This window comes from Caretta caretta, chromosome 9 (assembly GCF_965140235.1).
Source record: "Caretta caretta isolate rCarCar2 chromosome 9, rCarCar1.hap1, whole genome shotgun sequence".
Taxonomy (NCBI): Eukaryota; Metazoa; Chordata; order Testudines; family Cheloniidae; genus Caretta; species Caretta caretta.
In genome coordinates this window covers 82,304,100-82,327,976 of record NC_134214.1, presented here as the reverse complement: position 1 = coordinate 82,327,976, position 23,877 = coordinate 82,304,100, and the positions used below count along the sequence as shown (strand labels likewise).

Sequence of the window (23,877 nt, the reverse complement as noted above, 5' to 3'; positions counted from 1 at the left end):
ATCGCTGAAAGAGAAGATAATTTCATTAACTGCAGCTGTGCACTATCACTTAATACTCCAAGGTCAATACTGCTTAGGTGCTAGAGAGGCTTCAACTAGCAAACTCCTCACCCCAAACAAAACAGAACAGGAAACAGACATTTCAAGCTGTCATGGCGATGGCCTCTGCTGTCACACCGACATGACATGATTCCTAGACTTGATTTGATTCAGAAAGATGATAATTTAATAAAAGTATCTACTGATGAGAAAAAAAAAAACCAAACAGGGCTGCCACACTTTGCAGAGCAACGGGCAGGCAAGGATCAAGTCTTCGCTGTCAGCTGGAGTACGACTTCACCCTGAACGAGAGGATCAAGTGATGCTGCACTCCAGGGGATGATCCTATAGTTTTTACTCTGGCAAGTTTGACTTCAAACAGGAATTCTGTCCTAGTAGGAATTTCAGAACCTAGTCCTTAGCAGGAACCATAAGCATATTAGCTCCCCAGACAATGCACTGGGAAGAGTAGCCCATGCATCTCACTTCATTTTGGCTACACTGTAGAAGCTGCTTGCAGTCATAGTTTGGCTTTGCAACAGTGGACTCCAATGGGCACAAAGCAAGGGCAGGGAATTTCTGGGAATTTAGTGCAATTGCTACAAGGTTAACAACACTCAGACGTTCAGCCTCATCTCTACTGCATACCAATAGTGTGCAATAATTTATAGAGGCTTCCTGACATTCCTTATTACTTACATAAGCAATTTACTGAACTATAAGCGAGGAGCTTATTTTACAGTTAAAGGCAAAATTCTCTTCCTGCATCTATCTGGCTTAAGACTGCTCCAATGTTTGGCTTTCCTTACTCTCATCTGTTTTTGTTCAGAGCACCAAATATCAGAGTCTAACTTCAATGTATGGATCATGAGAGAGGAGAATTTTGCCCTAATTCTTCAAATAAACATCTCTCCTGTAGAAGAATGTGGTCCCTTAATTGCTGATTAAGGGTACGCCTACAATCAGAAAAGCAGTTGAGGTTAGACTACTGTTTGCTAGCCCCCACCCTTTCCTCCCAAATCTAGATAAACTAAGTTTGTTTATCTTTACTATGGCACTCCCCATCTACCATGCAGAGAATGCTAGCTTTGATACAGAAAGCTAAAATGATGATACAGAAAGCTAAAATCTTCTTAAAGAAGTGGATCATAATTTCATGGTGCTGTTACATTCTAGCACATAAGAATCCACGTGCTTTGAGAGTTTTCAGAAAGTAGATTATTGCTCAATGGGAGATCTTCACAGGTAAGGAGAGTATTGGGGCATGCAACTCTGAGACAATTCTGGACTTATCTGTAATTGGTCTCCTAGGAGTTAGAAAAGTATTACTATTTAGAATTAATCTGTAGGCAACACAGAGTGCCCTGTTGTTTGGTAGGAACCCTGACATGCATCTGTTCACTGTTTCAGAGCTGCTTGTGCTATTACAAGTCACTTATACCCTCTTTTTCACATTAACCCCCTTCTACCTCTCCATAGCAAAGCCTCAAAATTGAGAATAAGCTAAAAAAGCCTCAGCTAACGCAGACATCACACCCCCCCCATAACACCCCCCCACAGGGCATACACACATACACATACACCCCCCCCTCCCCGCCCCGCAGGACATGAAGGGCTTGAAATGCAAAGTCATCTTCGCCTCTTCTCCTAAATACAGAGATTTATGGTCAGACTGTGATGCTCTTATTCTGCCAATGGTCCCTTTGACTCCAATGTAATAAAGAAATCCCCAGTGTGAAATCCCACTTAAGTCGATGGACTATTAGTAGAACAAAGGCATCCCAGTCTGGCCCATCTCAAGGCACTGATATGAAGTACAAGCCTGTTCAACAAGCATCTATCCAGGTGACGCAATCTCCCCAGGCTCTGATATGTGCCCAATCTTGCTGGGTCGCCTGCTTCCTGGCATAGATGCCACAAAATAAGAAACCGGTTTAGCAAATTTGCTTCATATGTTAGACAGCGTCAATTGAATAACAGTAAATAAGGTCAGAGAAAAGCATGCATATCCTTTGAGGACAGGGGAAAAAAAGACACATCTTGTTTGGGTTAAGTTATAAGTGCTACAAAATACCATTTAGTTCTCCAGATATTACAGGGCCTGAAATTTACAAAAGATCAGAACACAAGACCTTAGCTTATACAGGCAATGCTGGTAAAAGCAAAAGGGGCATATTGAGCCCTCAATCCATATGCCAAACTCCCACCAATGCAAACGTCAACAGGACTTGTAGGCATGGACTGGGGATAAGTCTATGGCTCAGTGTTTTGTCTTTAAGCTTACAGACTTCTTCACTCACAATGAGAACAAAGAAAGGCTACCATAGTACGTCCATCTGTTAATTTTTGCTCTAACATTTTTAATGGTAGCAATTTTTTTTTTAAAGTTCATGGCTTGTAAAAAAATGTTTGTAGATGTATGATCACTTCACACGTAGAACACAATTTCTCCATTTTTGGCCAACAATATCCCCACCCCCCCACTGACTTATCTACAATACAGAAACCTAGAAAAAACATCTGTGACTCAGATTTCCTATGATATTCAGGGCTCCCACTGGAGGTAGACCGCAGGGAACCTCATTTCTCTTGGTTAACAAGCAGCTTACTGGTTTCATAACCGTGGAGTTAGGGAAGCTCCCTTTCTCTTCAGCCCTATATTGTATTTGCCACCCCTGCCCTGGTGATAACTAGCTTCTGTGCAGTGCTGAGTTTTGCCTTCATTCCATGCTGTGAATTTGCTTCTGCTGAATTTATTTTTATTGCGCGTTCTCTCCACGATCAAGATGTACTGAAGTCTTTGATTCTATGAACTAGATGCAGTACAACCCCAGAGTTAGCAAGTTCTACAGAACTGGCTTTCTCTCTGCTAGCTCATAGGAGGGCAGAGAGCACCAAGGCCTTACGGGCGATTTTGATTTGCAACGATCCCGCTGGATAGCTGACACTACTCTTCCTACATCAAGCACAGAGCCGTTCACAGCACACAAATGCACAGTCAGAGATTAAAAGCCACATATTGCATCAGTGGCACTAAGAGAAAACGCTCCTCTCTCACAATGCAAATCACTTAGAAGGACACCCAGCCAGCTCATCTATCGGCCTCTGCACAATCCCCGCCCCTCCCAAACCGACCTCTCACTCTGGCCCACTGCAGGGCTCCTGCATGGGCACAGAGTTGAATACCGCAGCAGACCAATTTTTGTTTTTAAAAAATGTTTGGTCTTTTCCCACAGCTCCTATAACACTGACATGTTGATTATTGTTGAGTAACACAGAACAGACACATGAGTTCATCTGCACGGCTGTGCATTACCCCTCTGCTCACACAGCACACGTTTTGACAGCCCTACAGGTACGTTAGGGGATTCAGAATTCTGAGTGAAAACTAACCCACACACTGCAACGTAGTTACAAAAATAATACTAAATGAGGAGTTAACCAACTGGAATGGCTCAGGCCAATGCTGACTTGTGTCAACATGAGGACTCAGCTCCAAATAACTGTTCCTCTTGGAGGATTCAATGCTAGTAATTTCGTTGCCTTGCAAATTTAGTATTTTAATGATTACAGCATCCTAAGTTAGCCACTGTTAATTCCCCTTGCAATGGATGGCTTGGAAGCCTACTAATTTAGTTACTGGTCAAGAAAACGGAGACGAATGACTGAGCCACTGGGAAATGGTACAGATTCCTGGCTTTCAGAGCAGTAAATTTGAATGGATGGAACTAGCCATCCATAGCAGCTGCACAAAGCCAATCATGCTTTTTTTACTTCCTTTTCTTCCCTTCTGTTTTGTCAGCACCCTCTCTTTTTCGTGCAGTGACCCAAAGCCCTAAATCTTTGGTGGGGACCAGTAACACACTGTGAGTCACAGCAAGTGGTCATAAGCATTCTTCCACTGTAATGCAGCATACTCCAAGAACAGATGGAAAGACAGGAGTGTTGAGACCAGTGAAACTCACATCTGAAGTAGCCAATGTGTTAACTTACCTTCACTGTCTACAGCCAATTAGGATAAGATTAGATAGTAAGCGGCTGTTCCCTTCTTGGTGTACATTAATATGGGACATCAAGGAGCGAATGGCAGGAATTTGAGTCTGCTGACAGACCATACTACCGAGGTTCACTGATGGTCCATAAAAGCATGCTGACAGCTTCAAAGATAGATTCTTTGAAGGACAGGGAGAGACAAGGCACTCTCATAAAAGATACAAAGATTACCCCCACTGGAATTCTTTTGCCTTCACATGGGATCAAAAAACAGTCAGAATTTGTTAACTGCAGATTAAACTGAGGTGGCATGGAATGGAATCCCACTCCAAGTCATCATCTAAGCAGCACTGACGCTGCTGTGTGATGGGATAGATCTGAAACTAAAATCAAAAGGGTTAACAAGCTCCACGTGCAGCCTGTTTTAAAGGCGTTTAATTAACTGTAAACCATTGCTGTGACAAACAGAAAATTGGGGGCGTGGAGGGGAAATGGAGTTAGAGCTCTAGTGAGAATTCTCTTTAGAAAAGTGCTGGTGAAAGACACAACTTTCAAATCAAAACATCCTGAAAAATGGCTCCGCTAGCTAATGCTTGAACGAGGAGAACTCTTTTCTTTATGTATTTGGTGCCGCTCATCTGCAATCTGGGAATGTCCTGCTCCTTTTAGGAAAGGGCCTGTGCTCAGTCAAGCGAGAAGATGCTGGTGGTGATAACGCGTGTGTGTGTGTGTATCTGGGTGTGGATGGCTGCATGAGGAAAGGCTTTATCCGTGTGCCTCAGTGGCAGGACAGCCTGGAAGAAGCTCACCGTTCATGACAGTCTCTGAAACCAACATCTTGTCTTTGCCAGAATCTATCTGCTGCTTCTTGAGCATTCTTTGATGGATCAGAGGAACAACAGACAGGACCAAGCCCCCAATAATTGGGGGAACTCCAGCTAAGTAAAAGGCTAAGTAGTAATTCCCAAAATAATCATGGAGGTATCCTGAAAAACAGAAGGACAATGGTTGTTGCTTCCATCTGATGGCTAATCTAAGATTCCTAAATCAAAAGAGGAGACAACTTAGTCTCTCTCCAACTCCATCATAAATTAGACTTGGAGGGATTTGATATTTAAAGCATGGAATAATATTGAAGTTTAGTTCCACAGAGTGGAATCTTCTGGTATTTAAAAAATTGTATCAGAACGGCATTTTCACACTTAGAAATTTAAGAAATTTAAGAATCAGAAACTCAAATGCTAATTGTTATTTAAATCAGAGCTGAAAGTAGAATCTCAGATTCACCACAAAAATAAAATCAAGGTATTTAATAATCAGACATTTCAGATAAATTTCTTAAATACTTGATTGCCAAACAAATATGACAAGTAAAGAGGGTAAGGACAATCTATAAGTGCAATTGGTTCGTTCTTAATTTCCTTCCTTTGTAATATTTGGTTTGCTGATGCATATTTTAGTTAATTTTTTGGTTGGGGAAGAAATGAACAGCTACTGACATGTACCAATTATAAATGAATCCCTCCAAACCCAATCATGACTCTGCACTTCTACTAGTTCAGTGAGTTCAGAGATGGCCAGGCTTCTGAGATTGATGCATTTACTGCCATCATAATTCTAGGGCTGTTGTAAACTCACTAGGAAGGGGCTGCTGGGAATTTCCTACATAGGAATTGTATAAATGAAAGACACCTTATCCTGTGTTTGATAACCCACTTCTGATGAATAGTGCTATAAAGCTTATAATTCTGCAACAGCCAGAGTTTCTTGCTGAAAACAGCTGGTTATCAGTTTATGCCCAGTTATCTATGGATTGACAACCTTAATTAATTTTTTAGCTTAGCTAGTGCAACTGCAGATGCTCTTCTTGTTCAAGGGCCTGTCCTGCAGAGGGTTTACACACACATTCAATTTAAAAAACTTTGAGACAACTCCCATGCTTAAATATGTATCCGGTCTTTCTAGGATCAGGGCCTAAGCATATAATCTTTAGATTTGACTCAATTTAGGGCCTTATCCTTTGCCGATCAGGCAAAACTCCAATCCTAAATTTCATATGAGAGCAGAGCATAAGTGGCACCTACATAACTTTAAGTCCAGATCTCTGCCAGGTTACTGGAATGTTCACTAACTCTGGGCAATTTTGGTATTAATTGTGCTAAAAAAATCTGTTGATTAAATTGCCTTGAAAATGAATCATCCTCTGCTCATTTTTTCAATTACTCAGCTGCCAGAAGGGAAAACTGCTGGCAATTAAATAACAGAAAAAAGGGCTAACTGTAGACGTATTTCAGCCAACATCAAAGTGGATACAGGATCAAATAAACGTAAGAAACTGCATCACATAATATGAGAACAGGTGAAGGTCACAATCCTACTCCTCTAACAACACATCATCCCTCCAATAATTTAATGCAAAAAAATCAAGACAGAATTCTAACTAAATATTGGGGCCCTATGTTCTGATGGTTACTGACCTGCTATTGGTGGGCCAGCTGTCATTGGAATGGCCATAAGTCCCAGGAGATAGCCAATGGCTTGAGAAGCTTGCATGGGTCCAACCAGTTCAAAGGCTATGGGGGCCATGATGGTTATAAAGAATCCATCACAAAGTCCCAGAAAGAGGCAGACGACAATGACCCCCTCAAATGCTTGGCACTGAGGGATCATCATGCACATGAGGCCCAGAAGCATGAAAGAGGCAACCTGAAGAGGCAAAGTATAGACATCACTAAGATAACTGTGACAGAAGACAAAATCATGACTTCCTAATACAAATCCAAGGGCAGCAGGGGCATTAGAGACAGATTATTATTCCCCATAGTCCCAGTCTGTAGTTTTCTTCTGGTGACTTGAGAGCATTTCATTTTAAGAGAAGAGAGCTTTCTGGAGAAGTTATGCAAATAATTTAGGAACCCACTGCCAGCTCCCTAGCCTTCTGGCTACAAGTGTCTGGACCGACCTTGCCAAGTACGACATCCATTAAGCAACCAGTCTCTTTTCCAGACCCCACATACTCTCCAGAATGGCCACACCTTCTTCACTGCCCCCAATATTTGCTTCCAACTGAACTGCTTAATTGCCTGGCACTCTCCTAACCTTGACAAGTTGCTTCCGGGCATCCCACCTGCCCTCTGCCTTGGAACACTCACTACTTATCCAACAGGGCCAGATTTCCAAAGGCATTTAGGCACTTAAAAATGCAGGAAGGCACCTCACAGCATTTGCAAAAGCACCTGAGCAGATTCAGCACCTAACTTCATTGAAATCTATGTAAGTTGCCTGACTCACTTAGGCTCTTTTGAAAATGCCAGTAGGAGTCTGGACCTAAGTAAAAAGTGCTCCATGCTGTAAGGGTTAGCCCAGCCATTCTAAACAGCAGCAATGCAAAACTCTGCTTATCAAGCTCTGACTTTGCCTCCCCTATGCCTCATGCTTGAGGTAACATGGCCCAGAACCCTAAAGAGAACACTTAACTACAGAGAATGAAGAGTTTGTAGAAATAACGAAGAGGAAAAACTTGCAGGGGAAGAAAAGCCCAGCATATTAGCAAACCTATTAAGTGTTTCACATCACGCAATACAAAGGCCCTCATTAAGGTGATTTTAAAAGGGTGCAATTACTGCCCATTGTATTTGGTTACCTTTTTACAGCCTGTAGGATCTTTGCCAGAGCTGCAAGAATAAATATTTAGATCTCCTGGTTCTGGAACTGCATGCAAGCCTCTAGTCTTGGTAAAGCTATCTAGTTTGAAAGATAACACTAGTATTTCCTTTCCTGCCTAAACTATAGAAAGAAAAGGCAGGAATGCTACTCAGATTTTCTTTCTCCAGAAGCTACAACCCTAATAGAAATGAGGCAACACACCTATACAAGGGCAATAAAGACCGTAAGTGTTTTAGCCCCACATTGCAGATCTACCTGACATTACACGTGAGGCTAGATTCACAAAGGCGTGTATGCGGTTTTACGCTCAGCATCGACCTGCCTAACTTTCAGGTGCCTAGAAAATCACTCGGATTCATAGAATCATAGAATATAAGGGTTGGAAGGGACCCCAGAAGGTCATCTAGTCCAACCCCCTGCTCAAAGCAGGACCAATTCCCAGTTAAATCATCCCAGCCAGGGCTTTGTCAAGCCTGACCTTAAAAACCTCTAAGGAAGGAGATTCTACCACCTCCCTAGGTAATGCATTCCAGTGTTTCACCACCCTCATAGTGAAAAAGTTTTTCCTAATATCCAAATATTCACATATCCAAATATCCAATATTCACAAAGCCTGAGTTAGGCTCCTAGGAATGGGATTCTCAAAAGCCAGTCAGCTAGGTGGCTCTCCGCCTAAGCGAGCCAATGAGAGGTGCCAAGGCAAAGGATGGGTCTTAAACCCCGCCCCCCTCAGGGTATGTCTACCCTACGGAATAAGGTCGAATTTATAGAAGTCTTTTTTTAGAAATCGGTTTTATATATTCAAGTGTGTGTGTCCCCACAGAAAATGCTCTAAGTGCATTAAGTGCATTAACTCGGCGGAGCGCTTCCACAGTACCGAGGCTAGAGTCGACTTCCGGAGCGTTGCACTGTGGGTAGCTATCCCACAGTTCCCGCAGTCTCCGCTGCCCATTGGAATTCTGGGTTGAGATCCCAATGCCTGATGGGGCTAAAACATTGTCGCGGGTGGTTCTGGGTACATATCGTCAGGCCCCCGTTCCCTCCCTCCCTCCGTGAAAGCAAGGGCAGACAATCATTTCGCGCCTTTTTTCCTGAGTTACCTGTGCAGACGCCATACCACTGCAAGCATGGAGCCCGCTCAGGTAACCGTCACCCTATGTCTCCTGGGTGCTGGCAGACACGGTACGGCATTGCTACACAGTAGCAGCAACCCCTTGCCTTGTGGCAGCAGATGGTACAGTACGACTGGTAGCCGTCATCGTCATGTCCGAGGTGCTCCTGGCCACGTCGGCTGGGAGCGCCTGGGCAGACATGGGTGCAGGGACTAAATTTGGAGTGACTTGACCAGGTCATTCTCTTTAGTCCTGCCTGCAGTCAGTCCTATTGAACCGTCTTATGGTGAGCGGGCAGGCGATACGGACTGCTAGTAGTCGTACTGTACCATCTTCTGCCAGGCAGGCAAGAGATGAGGATTGCTAGCAGTTGTATTGTACCATCTTCTGCCAGGCAGGCAAGAGATGGGGATGGCTAGCAGTCGTACTGTACCATCTTCTGCCGAGCAGCCATGAGATGTGGATGGCATGCAGTCCTTCTGCACCGTCTGCTGCCAGCCAAAGATGTAAAAGATAGATGGAGTGGGTCAAAACAAGAAATAGACCAGATTTGTTTTGTACTCATTTGCCTCCTCCCCTGTCTAGGGGACTCATTCCTCTAGGTCACACTGCAGTCACTCACAGAGAAGGTGCAGCGAGGTAAATCTAGCCATGTATCAATCAGAGGCCAGGCTAACCTCCTTGTTCCAATAAGAACGATAACTTAGGTGCACCATTTCTTATTGGAACCCTCCGTGAAGTCCTGCCTGAAATACTCCTTGATGTACAGGCACCCCCTTTGTTGATTTTAGCTCCCTGAAGCCAACCCTGTAAGCCGTGTCGTCAGTCGCCCCTCCCTCCGTCAGAGCAACGGCAGACAATCGTTCCGCACCTTTTTTCTGTGCGGACGCCATACCAAGGCAAGCATGGAGGCCGCTCAGCTCACTTTGGCAATTAGGAGCACATTAAACACCACACGCATTATCCAGCAGTATATGCAGCACCAGAACCTGGCAAAGCGATACCGGGCGAGGAGGCGACGTCAGCGCGGTCACGTGAGTGATCAGGACATGGACACAGATTTCTCTGAAAGCATGGGCCCTGCCAATGCATGCATCATGGTGCTGATGGGGCAGGTTCATGCTGTGGAACGCCGATTCTGGGCTCGGGAAACAAGCACAGACTGGTGGGACCGCATAGTGTTGCAGGTCTGGGACGATTCCCAGTGGCTGCGAAACTTTCGCATGCGTAAGGGCACTTTCAAGGAACTTTGTGACTTGCTTTCCCCTGCCCTGAGGCGCATGAATACCAAGATGAGAGCAGCCCTCACAGTTGAGAAGCGAGTGGCGATAGCCCTGTGGAAGCTTGCAACGCCAGACAGCTACCGGTCAGTTGGGAATCAATTTGGAGTGGGCAAATCTACTGTGGGGGCTGCTGTGATGCAAGTAGCCCACGCAATCAAAGATCTGCTGATATCAAGGGTAGTGACCCTGGGAAATGTGCAGGTCATAGTGGATGGCTTTGCTGCAATGGGATTCCCTAACTGTGGTGGGGCTATAGACGGAACCCATATCCCTATCTTGGCACCGGAGCACCAAGTCGCCGAGAACATAAACCGCAAGGGGTACTTTTCGATAGTGCTGCAAGCTCTGGTGGATCACAAGGGACGTTTCACCAACATTAACGTGGGATGGCCGGGAAAGGTGCACGATGCTCGCATCTTCAGGAACTCTGGTCTGTTTCAAAAGCTGCAGGAAGGGACTTTATTCCCAGACCAGAAAATAACTGTTGGGGATGTTGAAATGCCTATATGTATCCTTGGGGACCCAGCCTACCCCTTAATGCCATGGCTCATGAAGCCGTACACAGGCAGCCTGGACAGTAGTCAGGAGCTGTTCAACTACAGGCTGAGCAAGTGCAGAATGGTGGTAGAATGTGCATTTGGACATTGAAAGGCGCGCTGGCGCAGTTTACTGACTCGCTTAGACCTCAGCGAAACCAATATTCCCACTGTTATTACTGCTTGCTGTGTGCTCCACAATATCTGTGAGAGTAAGGGGGAGACGTTTATGGCGGGGTGGGAGGTCGAGGCAAATCGCCTGGCTGCTGGTTACGCGCAGCCAGACACCAGGGCGGTTAGAAGAGCACAGGAGGGTGCGGTACGCATCAGAGAAGCTTTGAAAACCAGTTTCATGACTGGCCAGGCTATGGTGTGAAAGTTCTGTTTGTTTCTCCTTGATGAAACCCCCCGCCCCTTGGTTCACTCTACTTCCCTGTAAGCTAACCACCCGCCCCTCCTCCCTTCAATCACCGCTTGCAGAGGCAATAAAGTCATTGTTGCTTCACATTCATGCATTCTTTATTCATTCATCACACAAATAGGGGGATGACTACCAAGGTAGCCCAGGAGGGGTGGTGGAGGAGGGAAGGAAAATGCCACACAGCACTTTAAGCACAGCACTTTAAAAGTTTACAACTTTAAAATTTATTGAATGACAGCCTTCTTTTTTTTGGGCAATCCTCTGTAGTGGAGTGGCTGGTTGGCCGGAGGCCCCCCACCGCGTTCTTGGGCGTCTGGGTGTGGAGGCTATGGAACTTGGGGAGGAGGGCGGTTGGTTACAGAGGGGCAGCAGTGGCAGTCTGTGCTCGAGCTGCCTTTGCTGCAGCTCAACCATACACTGGAGCATACTGGTTTGGTCCTGCAGCAGCCTCAGCATTGAATCCTGCCTCCTCTCATCACGCTGCCGCCACATTTGAGCTTCAGCCCTGTCTTCAGCCCGCCACTTACTCTCTTCAGCCCGCCACCTCTCCTCCCGGTCATTTTGTGCTTTCCTGCACTCTGACATTATTTGCCTCCACGCATTCGTCTGTGCTCTGTCAGTGTGGGAGGACAGCATGAGCTCGGAGAACATTTCATCGCGAGTGCGTTTTTTTTTCTTTCTAATCTTCACTAGCCTCTGGGAAGGAGAAGATCCTGTGATCATTGAAACACATGCAGCTGGTGGAGAGAGAAAAAAAAAGGGACAGCGGTATTTAAAAAGACACATTTTATAAAACAGTGGCTACACTCTTTCAGGGTAAACCTTGCTGTTAACATTACATACATAGCACATGTGCTTTCGTTACAAGGTCGCATTTTGCCTCCTCCCACCGCGTGACTACCCCCTCAACCTTCCCCCCTCCCTGTGGCTAACAGCGGGGAACATTTCTGTTTAGCCACAGGCAAACAGCCCAGCAGGAATGGGCTCCTCTGAGTGTCCCCTGAAGAAAAGCACTCTATTTCAACCAGGTGACCATGAATTATATCTCACTCTCCTGAGGATAACACAGAGAGATAAAGAACGGAAGTTGTTTGAATGCCAGCAAACATACACTGCAATGCTTTGTTCTACAATGATTCCCGAGTACGTGTTACTGGCCTGGAGTGGTAAAGTGTCCTACCATGAAGGACGCAATAAGGCTGCCCTCCCCAGAAACCTTTTGCAAAGACTTTAGGACTACATCTAGGAGAACCGCAAATGCCAGGGCAAAGTAATCCTTTCACATGCTTGCTTTTAAACCATGTATAGTATTTTAAAAGGTACACTCACCAGAGGTCCCTTCTCCGCCTGCTGGGTCCAGGAGGCAGCCTTGGGTGGGTTCGGGGGGTACTGGCTCCAGGTCTAGGGTGAGAAACAGTTCCTGGCTGTCGGGAAAACCGGTTTCTCCGCTTGCTTGCTGTGAGCTATCTACAACCTCCTCCTCCTCATCATCTTCTTCGTCCCCAAAACCTGCTTCCGTATTGCCTCCATCTCCATTGAAGGAGTCAAACAACATGGCGGGGGTAGTGGTGGCTGAACCCCCTAAAATGGCATGCAGCTCATCATAGAAGCGGCATGTTTGGGGCTCTGACCCAGAGCGGCTGTTCGCCTCTCTGGTTTTCTGGTAGGCTTGCCTCAGCTCCTTCAGTTTCATGTGGCACTGCTTCGGGTCCCTGTTATGGCCTCTGTCCTTCATGCCCTGGGAGATTTTCAGAAAGGTTTTGGCATTTCGAAAACTGGAACGGAGTTCTGATAGCACGGATTCCTCTCCCCAAACAGCGATCAGATCCCGTACCTCCCGTTCGGTCCATGCTGGAGCTCTTTTGCGATTCTGGGACTCCATCATGGTCACCTGTGCTGATGAGCTCTGCATGGTCACCTGCAGCTTGCCACGCTGGCCAAACAGGAAATGAGATTCAAAAGTTCGCGGTTCTTTTCCTGTCTACCTGGCCAGTGCATCTGAGTTGAGAGTGCTGTCCAGAGCGGTCAGAATGGAGCACTCTGGGATAGCTCCCGGAGGCCAATACCATCGACTTGTGTCCACAGTACCCCAAATTCGAGCCGGCAACGTCGATTTAAGCGCTAATCCACTTGTCAGGGGTGGAGTAAGGAAATCGATTTTAAGAGCCCTTTAAGTCGAAATAAAGGGCTTCATTGTGTGGACGGGTGCAGGTTTACATCGATTTAACACTGCTAAATTCGACCTAAAGTCCTAGTGTAGACCAGGGCTCAGGGAGTTAGTTCCAAAATTCAGACTACAGGGAGGCACCTCCCTCTACTTGGGATTCTCAGCTGCAAACCATTTTTTTTTTTGGCCTACTCTGTTTTTGCAAGAAACTGCACCCGGGGGGTGGGGGGGTGTTAGGGTACTCACCTGAGAGATGGAAGATCCCTGTTTGAAGTCCTTCCTCCGTTTACACAGAGGGGTGACTTGAACCAGGATTTCCCATGTCCCAGGTGAGTACTTTAACCACTGGGCACAGAAGTTAAGAGGGAGGTCCCTCTCCTCTTCTCCCATCTTTCCAGATGTTTTGTGCAAACTTGCCTATATGGGCCCGATCTGGTAGGTGGGCTCTCAAGGTGAAGTAGGTGGAGAAACGCCTATCTCCCCCCAGTCTTGCATTGCTCTGGGACTTAGGGCTGCAACACGCATATATAGAGGCAGAAATATAAGCGCTCAGGGCACTTTTACTGCAAAATTTGAGATGCCAAGCGAGTTTAGGTGCCTACAGGGTTCAGCAGCACCTGAGCGGGGGTTTTGTGATTCCCATTTGGGCCTGTTTCTGGGATTTAGGCACCTAACTCCTTTTGTGACTCTAGCCCATGCTGCTTAGAAGGGCTCAATTCTGTCCTAGTATAAGTGGGAGCAATTCCTTTGAAGCAAGGAAAGTTGCTCCTCTTATAGCAGGACTGAATTTGACACTGAAAGAGAGACGAGAATATAGTTCTGTAGAAGACCTCTCGTACTCTAGTTATCCCAAAGGAACAGGTACCATGAAGGCAAACGTAGCAACAGCTCACAGTCAGTCACGGGGCTTGCCTACGCGGTGTGGTAACGCACTCTATGGGGTGTGATTTCTAAAGCGCATGAATGTGTTGTGCACTAATTGGGTCTATGGAGACCCTGCTGACAGTACCACTTTAAAGAGCAGGAAGGACCTTGAGTGAGCACCAGCAGGGGCTACACAGACCAATCAGTGCTCAACACGTTAGTGTGCTTTAGAAATCACACCCCCGTAGTGCACATTGCCACATGGCGTAGACAAGCTCTTTGCGATCAGAACCAGGGCTTTTTTTTGTTTTTGGTTTGTTTTTTTTTTAATTATGATAAGGAATACAGAGCAGGACACCAGTGTTACCCCCTACTGTCAACCCAATGGTGCCCTGGGATCCTCTGTTTTTCCTTGGAGAGCCACTACACCCAAAACCTTGAGAAAGCCCTTCTCAAGGCTTCTTAGAAGGTCCATCTGATGGATCAGCCACTTGATTTCAACGGTCTGCTCACAAAATCCAGAGAGGAAGGCAGTGTGTCTAGTGGTCAGGGAAAGATGCTAGGAGTCAGGACTCCCTGAGTTCTAGTCCTAGCTCTGTCAGAGAGGTGCTGCAAGATCCTGGGTAAATCACTTAACTTCTCTATGCCTCAACTGACCCTTCTGTAAAATGGGTTTAATAATATTTCTCTACCTCTCGAGGGGTTGGGAGGGTTAATTGTTTGTAAATCACTCAGAGATCCCCGGATGAAAGGTGCTAAGTGCAGAGTACTGATATTTGTATGGACAAATCATCCCATGGTAGTAAAACGATCATTCTTAGCATGCACTTTTGTGAGGATTAGGCATAGCATACCTGCAAGAAAATCTTTTTCAGTCCAGGAATACAGTCACCAATCCGGCCAGAAACCAAGCGCCCAAGCCCTGACGTGGCTCCAAGGCAAACCAAGAGAATCCATTCTTTTTTGTTTTCCTTAAACTCCTCCTCCACATACTTTATCTAGGGGGCAGGGAGGAAAATAAGGACATTAATCCTCAAACAAACCTATTAATTGCACACACCAAAAACGGACTTGCTGGGACTGTCAAACATTAAAACAGGAATCTCTAAGAGGAAGGTCTATTTCTGTGTACTAATTATAACCATGTATAGAATTCCCCTCAAGGGATTAATTGGTATTAGAGAATGGCTGCATAATGCTAGATCCACTGTAGGGCACCAAACATAATGGCAGCCCTTACGTAACAGGCTACCAGCATCGCCCACCTTATCAGTGATGTCCAGTAACTGCACAGACCTATTTCCCTCACGGCTTCTTATGGCTTCAATTCCAAAGGTAACAGCACGGCCCTAAGTTATGTATTACGTGGTGGCTCTTACATTTCCTAGGTGGTTCTCTGCTTGAGCCAAATGGGTCAGTTTGGTAACCTATTCTCATAAACTGCAGCAAGTGCTCTAACCTCAGCACTCAAGGGCTTAAAGTCCCTCAGCCTCACGCCTCCAAAGTCCACTTCAGTGGCATGCGGTAATTGTCCTACCTGCCATGACTTACTACACAGATGAAGTCCATGGGGAGGCTCAGCCAATCAGAATGCTCTATTAGTGAAACACTCCAAAGCTAGCTCCTGCCTCTCACTATTTCTGCATCGCACTCCACCCTCTTATCGTCAAGACTATCCGCAGCTCCATCCATTCCTGTTTTCCTCTCATCCTGTGTCCTCCTTCACCTCTCACTTCCCTGCTCTCTTTGCTCCTCAGTTGTCAGCGTGGCCCATCCCTCTCATGTTTTTCAAAAATCATGCCACTTCACATGTGCCAAGCGTCCTCCCACTCCTCCACAAAACCCATTTCTTACCTGAAGCCTCCCTGTCCTGACCTTCTCACCCATAATGCCTCCCCATAGCTCCCTCCATTTTGAGCCTCTATTGGACTTCCCTGTGGTGGAGTGGAAGCTCTTTGGAGCAAGGGCCATGTACCGTCAGAGGCTTTGTGAAGCACTACATGCAATTACAGCACTTTAATCAATGGGACTTTTTAGCTGGAAACATGCTTGGGTGTGATTGTTCATAGCTCAGGGGGCTATCGAGCCACCTGTCTGAGCTGTGGAATGGTCCTTCAGCATGGCACCCACCACCTTAGAATCTCTAGGAAGGAGCAATATTCTTAGTCTCTCCCCTCATCCCCTTGCATCTCCCACACATTGTGGTGATGCTCCCTCCTGCCGAGTACTGGAGATGAGGCTCCTACTGGAGCCCATCAACAGCACTCAGAGCACAGCCAAGATGTGGGGTGGGGCAAGGGCCTACACTTGAGGAGGAGACCTGCTGCAAAAAGATAGAGATACAAATAATTCTCCCCTCCCACACATGCGGTCACCTCTATCACCCCTAGAATGTTCTCACCAGATGCACGTAAGGTACAAAGTATCCCAGGACAGCTGTCGCAATCCCAAAAGCCCAAATTCGGTACGTCTGTCTCCGGAAAACCCTCATGTTGAAATACTTCCGCATCTGAGACCCGCACTGCTGTTTCATGTTCCGGCTGGCCAGTTTATCTTGTCTATCATGGTAAGAGTCACAAGATGGTGGCAAGATGGGCCGGAAAGTCAGAGACAAGAGAATCTGGATGAACATAAAGGCGCTGAGGACTTGGAAAGTGTGAGCTAGCCCGATGGTGCTCCCGATTGTTTTCAAAAAGAAGGGAAGGGACATTGAGAAGAGGCAGCTCCCTCCGGCCACGATGCCGTTTGCCAAGCCTAGACGGCGTTTGAAGTAGTGGCCGAGGATGACCAGGGAGGGCTGGAAAGCAAAGGAACTGCCGCATCCAAAGAGGATTCCATAGGTGAAATAGCGGACTTCAAGGGACCTATTGGCAAAAAAAAAACCAAAAAACACCTTGGTTAAAATTGCAAAGAGTAACAGATATTACTGTGTATTATTTATCTTCCAGTAGAGCCTAGAGTCTCTAGTCAAGATCAGGTCCTATTTTGTCCTGGGCACTTTACAGATACATAGGAACAGACAGTTGCTGCCCTGAAGAGTTCATAATCTAGACAGACAAAGCAAGGTTTATCCCCATTTTACAGATGGCCCATTACATCTCATGGGAGATGAAGTCTGGCTTTGGAGGAGAATGGTCCCATGTACCAACTGAACTACAAGTCCCATAAAAACAATGAGGAGTCTGGTGGCATCTTAAGGACTAACAGATTTATTTGGGCATAAGCTTTTGTGGGTAAAAAACTCACTTCTTCAGAATCAACATGATACTTGATACAACGCTCTGATATTTGGTGCAACTCCCATGAGGCACCGTGGCAGCATATCTGAATTGGAATATTGTAATTTCCAGACATCTGTTTTTTTAAAAAAACAAATAATTTTCCATGGAAAGAAGAAACTTTTTGCAAAAAATTTCATTGAGACAAAGATTCGGTTTTCCATAAAAAGACCCAGTTCCAGCTGAAAATTTTCAACCAGCTCCAATTTAAAAACAGGAGGCCCTGACCTCTAATGGTTAAAGAGCCTCTGGCACTTGCTTCAAGAACAGAACATGAGCATTGCTGCCCAAATTCCAGTTCTGCACTCTAAAATCCTCTGGTAATTTCAACTGGATATTGTTTTCTTCAATTCTGCCCTGAAGTTTTATTGTGAGCTATTACGCAGCTGCTGTAACCCACTCCAGAGGTGGCTGCATGTTAGTAGGGAGTGAAATGATTGCCCTACAGACCATGTGTCAAGTCCTTGGGGATCCCTTGGGATGAAAGTTTATTAAATTTTTAAAAACTCCAATTGCTAGTAATAAAGCAGGTGAGGAGATTCCAGCTCAGAAGAAACAGAGCAACAGGAAGTCAGAAAATATTTACAAGTATATCATTAATTCTATTACAAGTCTGTCTCCTCATCTAGTGCAGCAGACCGTGATTGCTACACTAACTTACTCAAAGACAAACCACCGTTCATGAAAGCCAAATTTCAAGCTCCTCCAAAGCCAAACCACATCAGAGAAACCTCAGAAGTAGGGTGCACTGATGAGTAATAATTTCATAGCCATTCCCTTACCCTTCACACAACTGCTTCAGGGACAAAGCTCTGACAAAACACACAAATGCCGCTGCAGTCTGGGATTGAGCCATTTAAAGTGGAATACAGACATTAGAAGGACATCTGGTTTCCCTACCACTCTCATAATCCAAAATTATCCACTGCTGGCAGTCTTAGCTGAGATAAAATGGTTTCTAGCTCTAGAGCAAGTTTCATGTTTGGAAGGAGTGGAGATGTTAAAACCACAGATCCTGTCTGCTCTGCAAAGGTGTTAATATATCCTCTAGAATGATTTGTCGGAACAGGGGCTTGCCTCTGGATCCTTGTCCAGGACTTTTCTTTCCAACTCCTTGCTGTGAGCTGGCTGCTGTCCTCCTCAGACGGGCTGCATTTTAGAAGTGGGGTATATTTCACCAGCTTAGTATTTACAATAATTTCTCTCTCTAGTGGCTGCCCCAGACTTACAACTCCCAACTGAAAGAGCTCTCCTTTAGCCCATGTGGTAGAGGCCTGGGATTTTGGTACCAAAGACTGTGTTTCTATTCCTACAGAGAAGTGTCTGGCTCTGCAGGTAGTTCTTGGCAGGTACAGACAGTCTGTGCTTCTGGGGTCCTTTGGGATGGAAGGCACTCAAGGCAAAATGACATTACAAGGAGAATCCGCTCAATGACAACATGTGACACTTGCATTCACCCTGTATCAGAAACCTGCCTAACTGCTCAACAAGAAAACATTTTAGAAGGAAAAGCAGCAGCCACAGAAAGCAAGAGAGAAGAAGATTTCTTGACAAAAAAATTGGAAGCACTAAAGAAAATGCTCTGGAGTTACCATAGCAACAGTAAAAAAACAACAACAAAAAACCCACCAAAAAGCCATCCTCTAAAATAAAAACCGTCAACCATGATTTAATCCCTCACAGGATTATCAATATTTATGATGAAAGGAAACAGTAACAGCACAGGGCAAAAATTCCATTTCTAAAACACACTATTGGAGAAACCATTTGACATGAAAGACTTTGCTGCAGACATCGCATGATTATTTCACATACTGGGCAGCGGAGGGAGAGGATGAGAAGGGAGAGATTGGTGACCCTGGTGGGAATAAAGTGCTCCCACGCTAACCCACCCCGGTCTGATTCAAAGGTTGATCTCTCATTCCCTGGGCTCACAGCAATGCAGTGGTATTGCATAGGCTGCTCAGCTGTGGGGAAAGAGCTGGTCACCTGGCCCAGCAGCAGAGATCCTGCTGGCTGAGATAGGAGCAATGTTGATAACCCATCCTCTGTTCAGAGGAGATCACTGAAATGTAGAGGCCTAAGGGGAAGAGAAGGGGTACAAGCTGGGTAGAAAAAGACACCCTCTCTCTCTAGGGAAATCTGTCCCTTCCAGAACACCTCCAAACCATACAGCCCACAGAAGGGCAGAAATTAGGGAGAGAAGGGCTCTGGGTGAGGCCTGATCTATGGAAGGGGAAAGCCCACTGAAATATTAAATGTTTCTGATTCTATTGTTTCCTGCCTTTGCTTAACAAAATCCAGCTAAGATTGAATAAAAAGAAGATTAAACACAGCCGATGTTTATCTCGTCTTGAGAGCCCATTAGAGCCGCAGCAGCCTCCCGCTAATTAATAGTGTAACAATGCTGGTTGAAAGACATAATTGAAAGTCTCCACTACTATTACTGCCACGATGTATGCCAGCTACTGGGATGGAACAGGGAAGAAAACCCTGACAATTAAAGCAACCTCCCAAAGCTTTTCTTTGAGATCACGGTTTATTTAACAGTTTTCATGTAGAACTCCCAAGTATGTGGCCCCAGACAGAAATAGACTCAAAAACTGCAAAATTAGGGACTAGGATTTCAAACACTTTAAAATTCAGGGATGTTTGGATCTGGCATTTTAGATTAGCCCAGGTAGGGGCACAAGAAAAATTTGGATCCAGATGCTGAACCACCACCCATGTTCATAGGTGTTCAGAATTGGCATGCTAGTTCAGGCCCATCCCTAATGTTGAAACTCTTATCCCAGCACTGATTTTTCATTAGAGGGAACCAGGAAATGCAGAGGCCCATGGAAATGGGGGGGGGGGGGAAGGGAACACGATGTTCCCTAAATGTTAATAAGTTCTGGCTTGAGGGATGAACCAAGGTTTGAGTCAATTCCTTTTTGATCCTATCCCTCTGCCTGTCCCTCTTTACCATCTGATTGTGAGGACTGTCCTACCTCCTTCCCTCTTGTACAGCCTGAGAAACAGATCACAGAATTAAAACTCATCCCAGTAACATTTCGGCTTGCTCAGCAAGGAGGTGTGATAGCAAGTGACTGGTACATTCATTCCCTAGGGCTGCTAAGGGGAAGAGGAGTGGGTCTCTTTCCATGCAGAAAACTAAGATCTGCAAAAAGGGGAGGTTTGGGTCTGATTTATGAAATCAGCTCAATCCTGATTCTCCTCTCTGCTTTGAGTACCAAAACAAAGTGAAAACCACCCTAGTATTGCACAGTTCTATGCATTACAGAGTTTTTAAACACCTTCCTCTGAACTAACATAGGACACTGCCCACAGTCAAAGACATTGCCATAGTGATGGAAGCCCCCTGCTGCCCCCATTATTTGGGGCATTTAAAACCAGCCTGAACGAAGCACTATAGGGAACAATTCTGCATTGAAAGGCAATGGTCTAGCAGCTCTTCACTGTTTCCAGTTTCTGTGATTCTACAGCAGACTGACCATTGGTCTGTTTCAGTGTAGTAACTGCAGTATGTGCGTATAATCTACAACATGTGTCACCTGAAACTGTACGGTGTGGCTATATTAAAAAATCCCTTGTTAGGGGAGAGTGGAAGCTGGTAGTTCCAAATTTCAGAACTGGACTTTACAATCCTGATGGAGCACATGGAAACTGCTAAACTGCACCACTCTTCCCCTGACTTCTGTTCGACATTGCCTAAGGCAGTCCAATAAAAAGGGCCCCCTCCCTGCGACACAGCTATAGAAGGCTTTAATTTTATCCTTACAAGATATCTGAAGGAATTTAAACCACCAGTGAGAAAGCAGGAAATATGCATTTCACCTTTGAAGTGCTCCTAACGGAAAGAACCTCTTTGTTTTTCTTTTAAAAACCCCAAACTAAAAGCAGCCTACTCTGAAGAGTTGCTTTGCTTTGTACGAACATTTTATCGGCGAAGGGAAAAAAGTCTGAAACTTTTGTAGAAGTACTTGGGAGGAAAAGAGATGATGGGGTAAAATGCTGTCTCTCTCTGAAGCTATCCACAACTGCACTTCAGTTCTATTTATTCCACTGCCATGAATTTATATACAGCATTCCCCATAGGATTTATCAGGCTCTTGTAATGTGTGTGTGTGTACACGTACGTACACATACGCACACCAGAATATAAATAAATAAAACACACACACACAATGTTTCCAGTAGACTGGTCTTTCGGTGTTTTCCATATCAAGAGGCAGCAGCTCATCCTTTTAGAGCAGGCAGATCCAAGTTCTAGCCTTAGTGTCACAAGGTAGTTTTGGGTAGCAAAGGTGCTTATGCTCCCAGAGAGAATTTCTGGGTAGGTCTACACTGGCGGAGTTACATTGCTGCTCAGAGAGCGCTGAAGGGAAACCGCTGTTGTGTGTTCACACTGTCAGCTGCCTGCGCAATAGTGTGTTCACATTTGCAGCACTTGCATTCAGAGCGGTGCACTCTGGGCAGCTATCCCACAGAGCATCTCTTCCTCTTCTGCCGCTAAGAGTTGTGGGAAGGCAGAGGGGGTCGCAGGACATCCTGGGTCCTGTCCCAATGCCCTGTGATGTATTGCTTCGCATCCCAGTAATCCCCTTCCATCCGCATTTGGCGCCATCTTTCAATGGTTTGTGTACTGCGTGCTTGTTCTCTTTGGTCTGCAGGAATAGATCCTGCATTGCTGACCAATATGCTGCATGTCATGTCATGAGTGGTAGTGGAGTTATTTCTTAAACTACAAAGGCAAGAGGAGTTTGACATTGATATTGCTACATGTAGTCGGTGCAACACGAGATTGCTTGTGGCATTCATGGAGGTGCTGACTACAGTGGCATGCCGCTTTTGGGCTTGGGAAACATACTTAGTGGTGGGATCACACTGTCATGTAGGTCTGGGATGACAAGTCGTGGCTGCAGAACTTTTGGATGAGGAAAACCACATTTATGGGACTGTGTGATGAGCTTGCCCCAGCCCTGCAGTGCAAGGACACGAGAACGAGAGCTGCTCTGTCACTGGAGAAGCACATGGCGATTGCACTGTGGAAGCTGGTTAGCATCGGTTGCTAACCAGTTCAGAGTGGGAAAGTCGACCATTGGACTCGTGTTGATGGAAGCATACAGGGCCATTAAATCGCATGCTGCTCCGAAAGACTGTGACTCTGGGAAAGGTGTGTGACATGATGGATGGCTTTGCACAGTTGGGCTTCCCTAACTGTGGAGGGGCGATAGATGGCATGCACATTCCAATTCTGGCACCAGACCACCTAGCCACTGAGTAAATTAATCGGAAGGGGTATTTCTCAATGATTCTCCAGGACCTTGTGGATCACTGTAGGCGTTTCACAGGTGCATGAGGCAGGTGCATGAGGCACTCATCTTTCGGAACACTGGCCTGTTCAGGAAGCTGGAAGCAGGAACTTTCTTCCTGGACCAGAAGATCACTGTAGGGGAAGTCAAAATGCCCATTGTGATCCTGGGAGACCCTGCCTACCCCTTAATGCCGTGGCTTATGAAGCCGTACACGGGGCACCTTGACAGCAGCAAAGAGCGGTTCAACAACAGACTGAGCAGGTGCAGAATGACTGTTGACTGTGCTTCTGGTCATTTAGAGGCCTGCTGGCGCTGCCTATATGGGAGGCTGGACTTGGCCAATGACAATATTCCTATGCTTATAGCCTATATAGCTTATATGTGCTGTACGCTCCATAATATTTGTGAAGAAAAGGGTGAAAGCTTCACGTAGGGCTGGACTGCTGAGGCTCAGTGCCTGGAGGCTGAATTTGAACAGCCAGAGACCAGGGCTATTAGAGGGTCGCAACATGGGGCCATACTGATTAGGGATGCCTTGAGGCAGCAATTTGAAGCTGAAAACCACTAACTGTTGCTATGCTCGGGAGTGAGGTGCTTGTAATGCTAGGAGGTGACTGTGATTGGTGCAGACAAGGCACTGTGAAGGTTTAAGAAAATTGCCTGTTGCTTTGCAGGGTTCTGTTTGCTTTCAATTAATGGAATAAAGATTGCTTTCAAACCAAAACCATTATTTTATTAAAAAACAACCACCACAGGAGAGACACAAACAGAAAAAACACATCAGCACTGTGGGGGAAGAGAAGGTCCTAGGAGGAGGTGGGATCCCAGAATGGTTAAAGATTTGTGTATGTCCAGGGATCATACGCAATCTTGTCCTCTGGAGTACAGTGAAATGGGTACTGTTCTTCAGCAAGGCTAAACTGCAGAGGGACGGGTGCTGAGTGCAGTGGGTGCTGGGAGTCCCCAGGGCTGGACTGCGACGGGGCAGGAGTGGAATGCAGGGGGTACAGACTGGAGCCAGGAGGTTGATAAGTGTGTTGGCGGTGTCTGGGGGGCGCATGGGAAAGAGTTTTGCAACAGCAGCTGCAGGGGAGGGCTGATGCAGAACTGCTCGGTTTGCAGTGCTAGTAGCACCTGGAGTGTGTCCGTTTGGCGCTCCATAATGTTTAAGAGCCGCTCTGTGGCTTCGTTCTGGCGCGC

General features: G+C 45.9%; 1 protein-coding gene across 1 annotated transcript in view; it reads right to left on the bottom strand.

Annotated features, from left to right (window-relative positions):
- Positions 1-2,088: 2,088 nt before the first annotated feature.
- Positions 2,089-23,877, bottom strand: part of SLC16A2 (solute carrier family 16 member 2) — a 93,307-nt gene continuing 71,518 nt past the window's right edge. Inside the window, exons 3-6 of the mRNA XM_048865410.2 lie at positions 16,483-16,945; positions 14,936-15,079; positions 6,510-6,738; positions 2,089-5,018 (exon numbers count right to left, since the gene is read on the bottom strand). Coding sequence (XP_048721367.2) covers positions 4,798-5,018; positions 6,510-6,738; positions 14,936-15,079; positions 16,483-16,945 — 1,057 coding nt within the window. The 3' untranslated portion in view covers positions 2,089-4,797. The remainder of the gene's footprint in view (positions 5,019-6,509; positions 6,739-14,935; positions 15,080-16,482; positions 16,946-23,877) is intronic.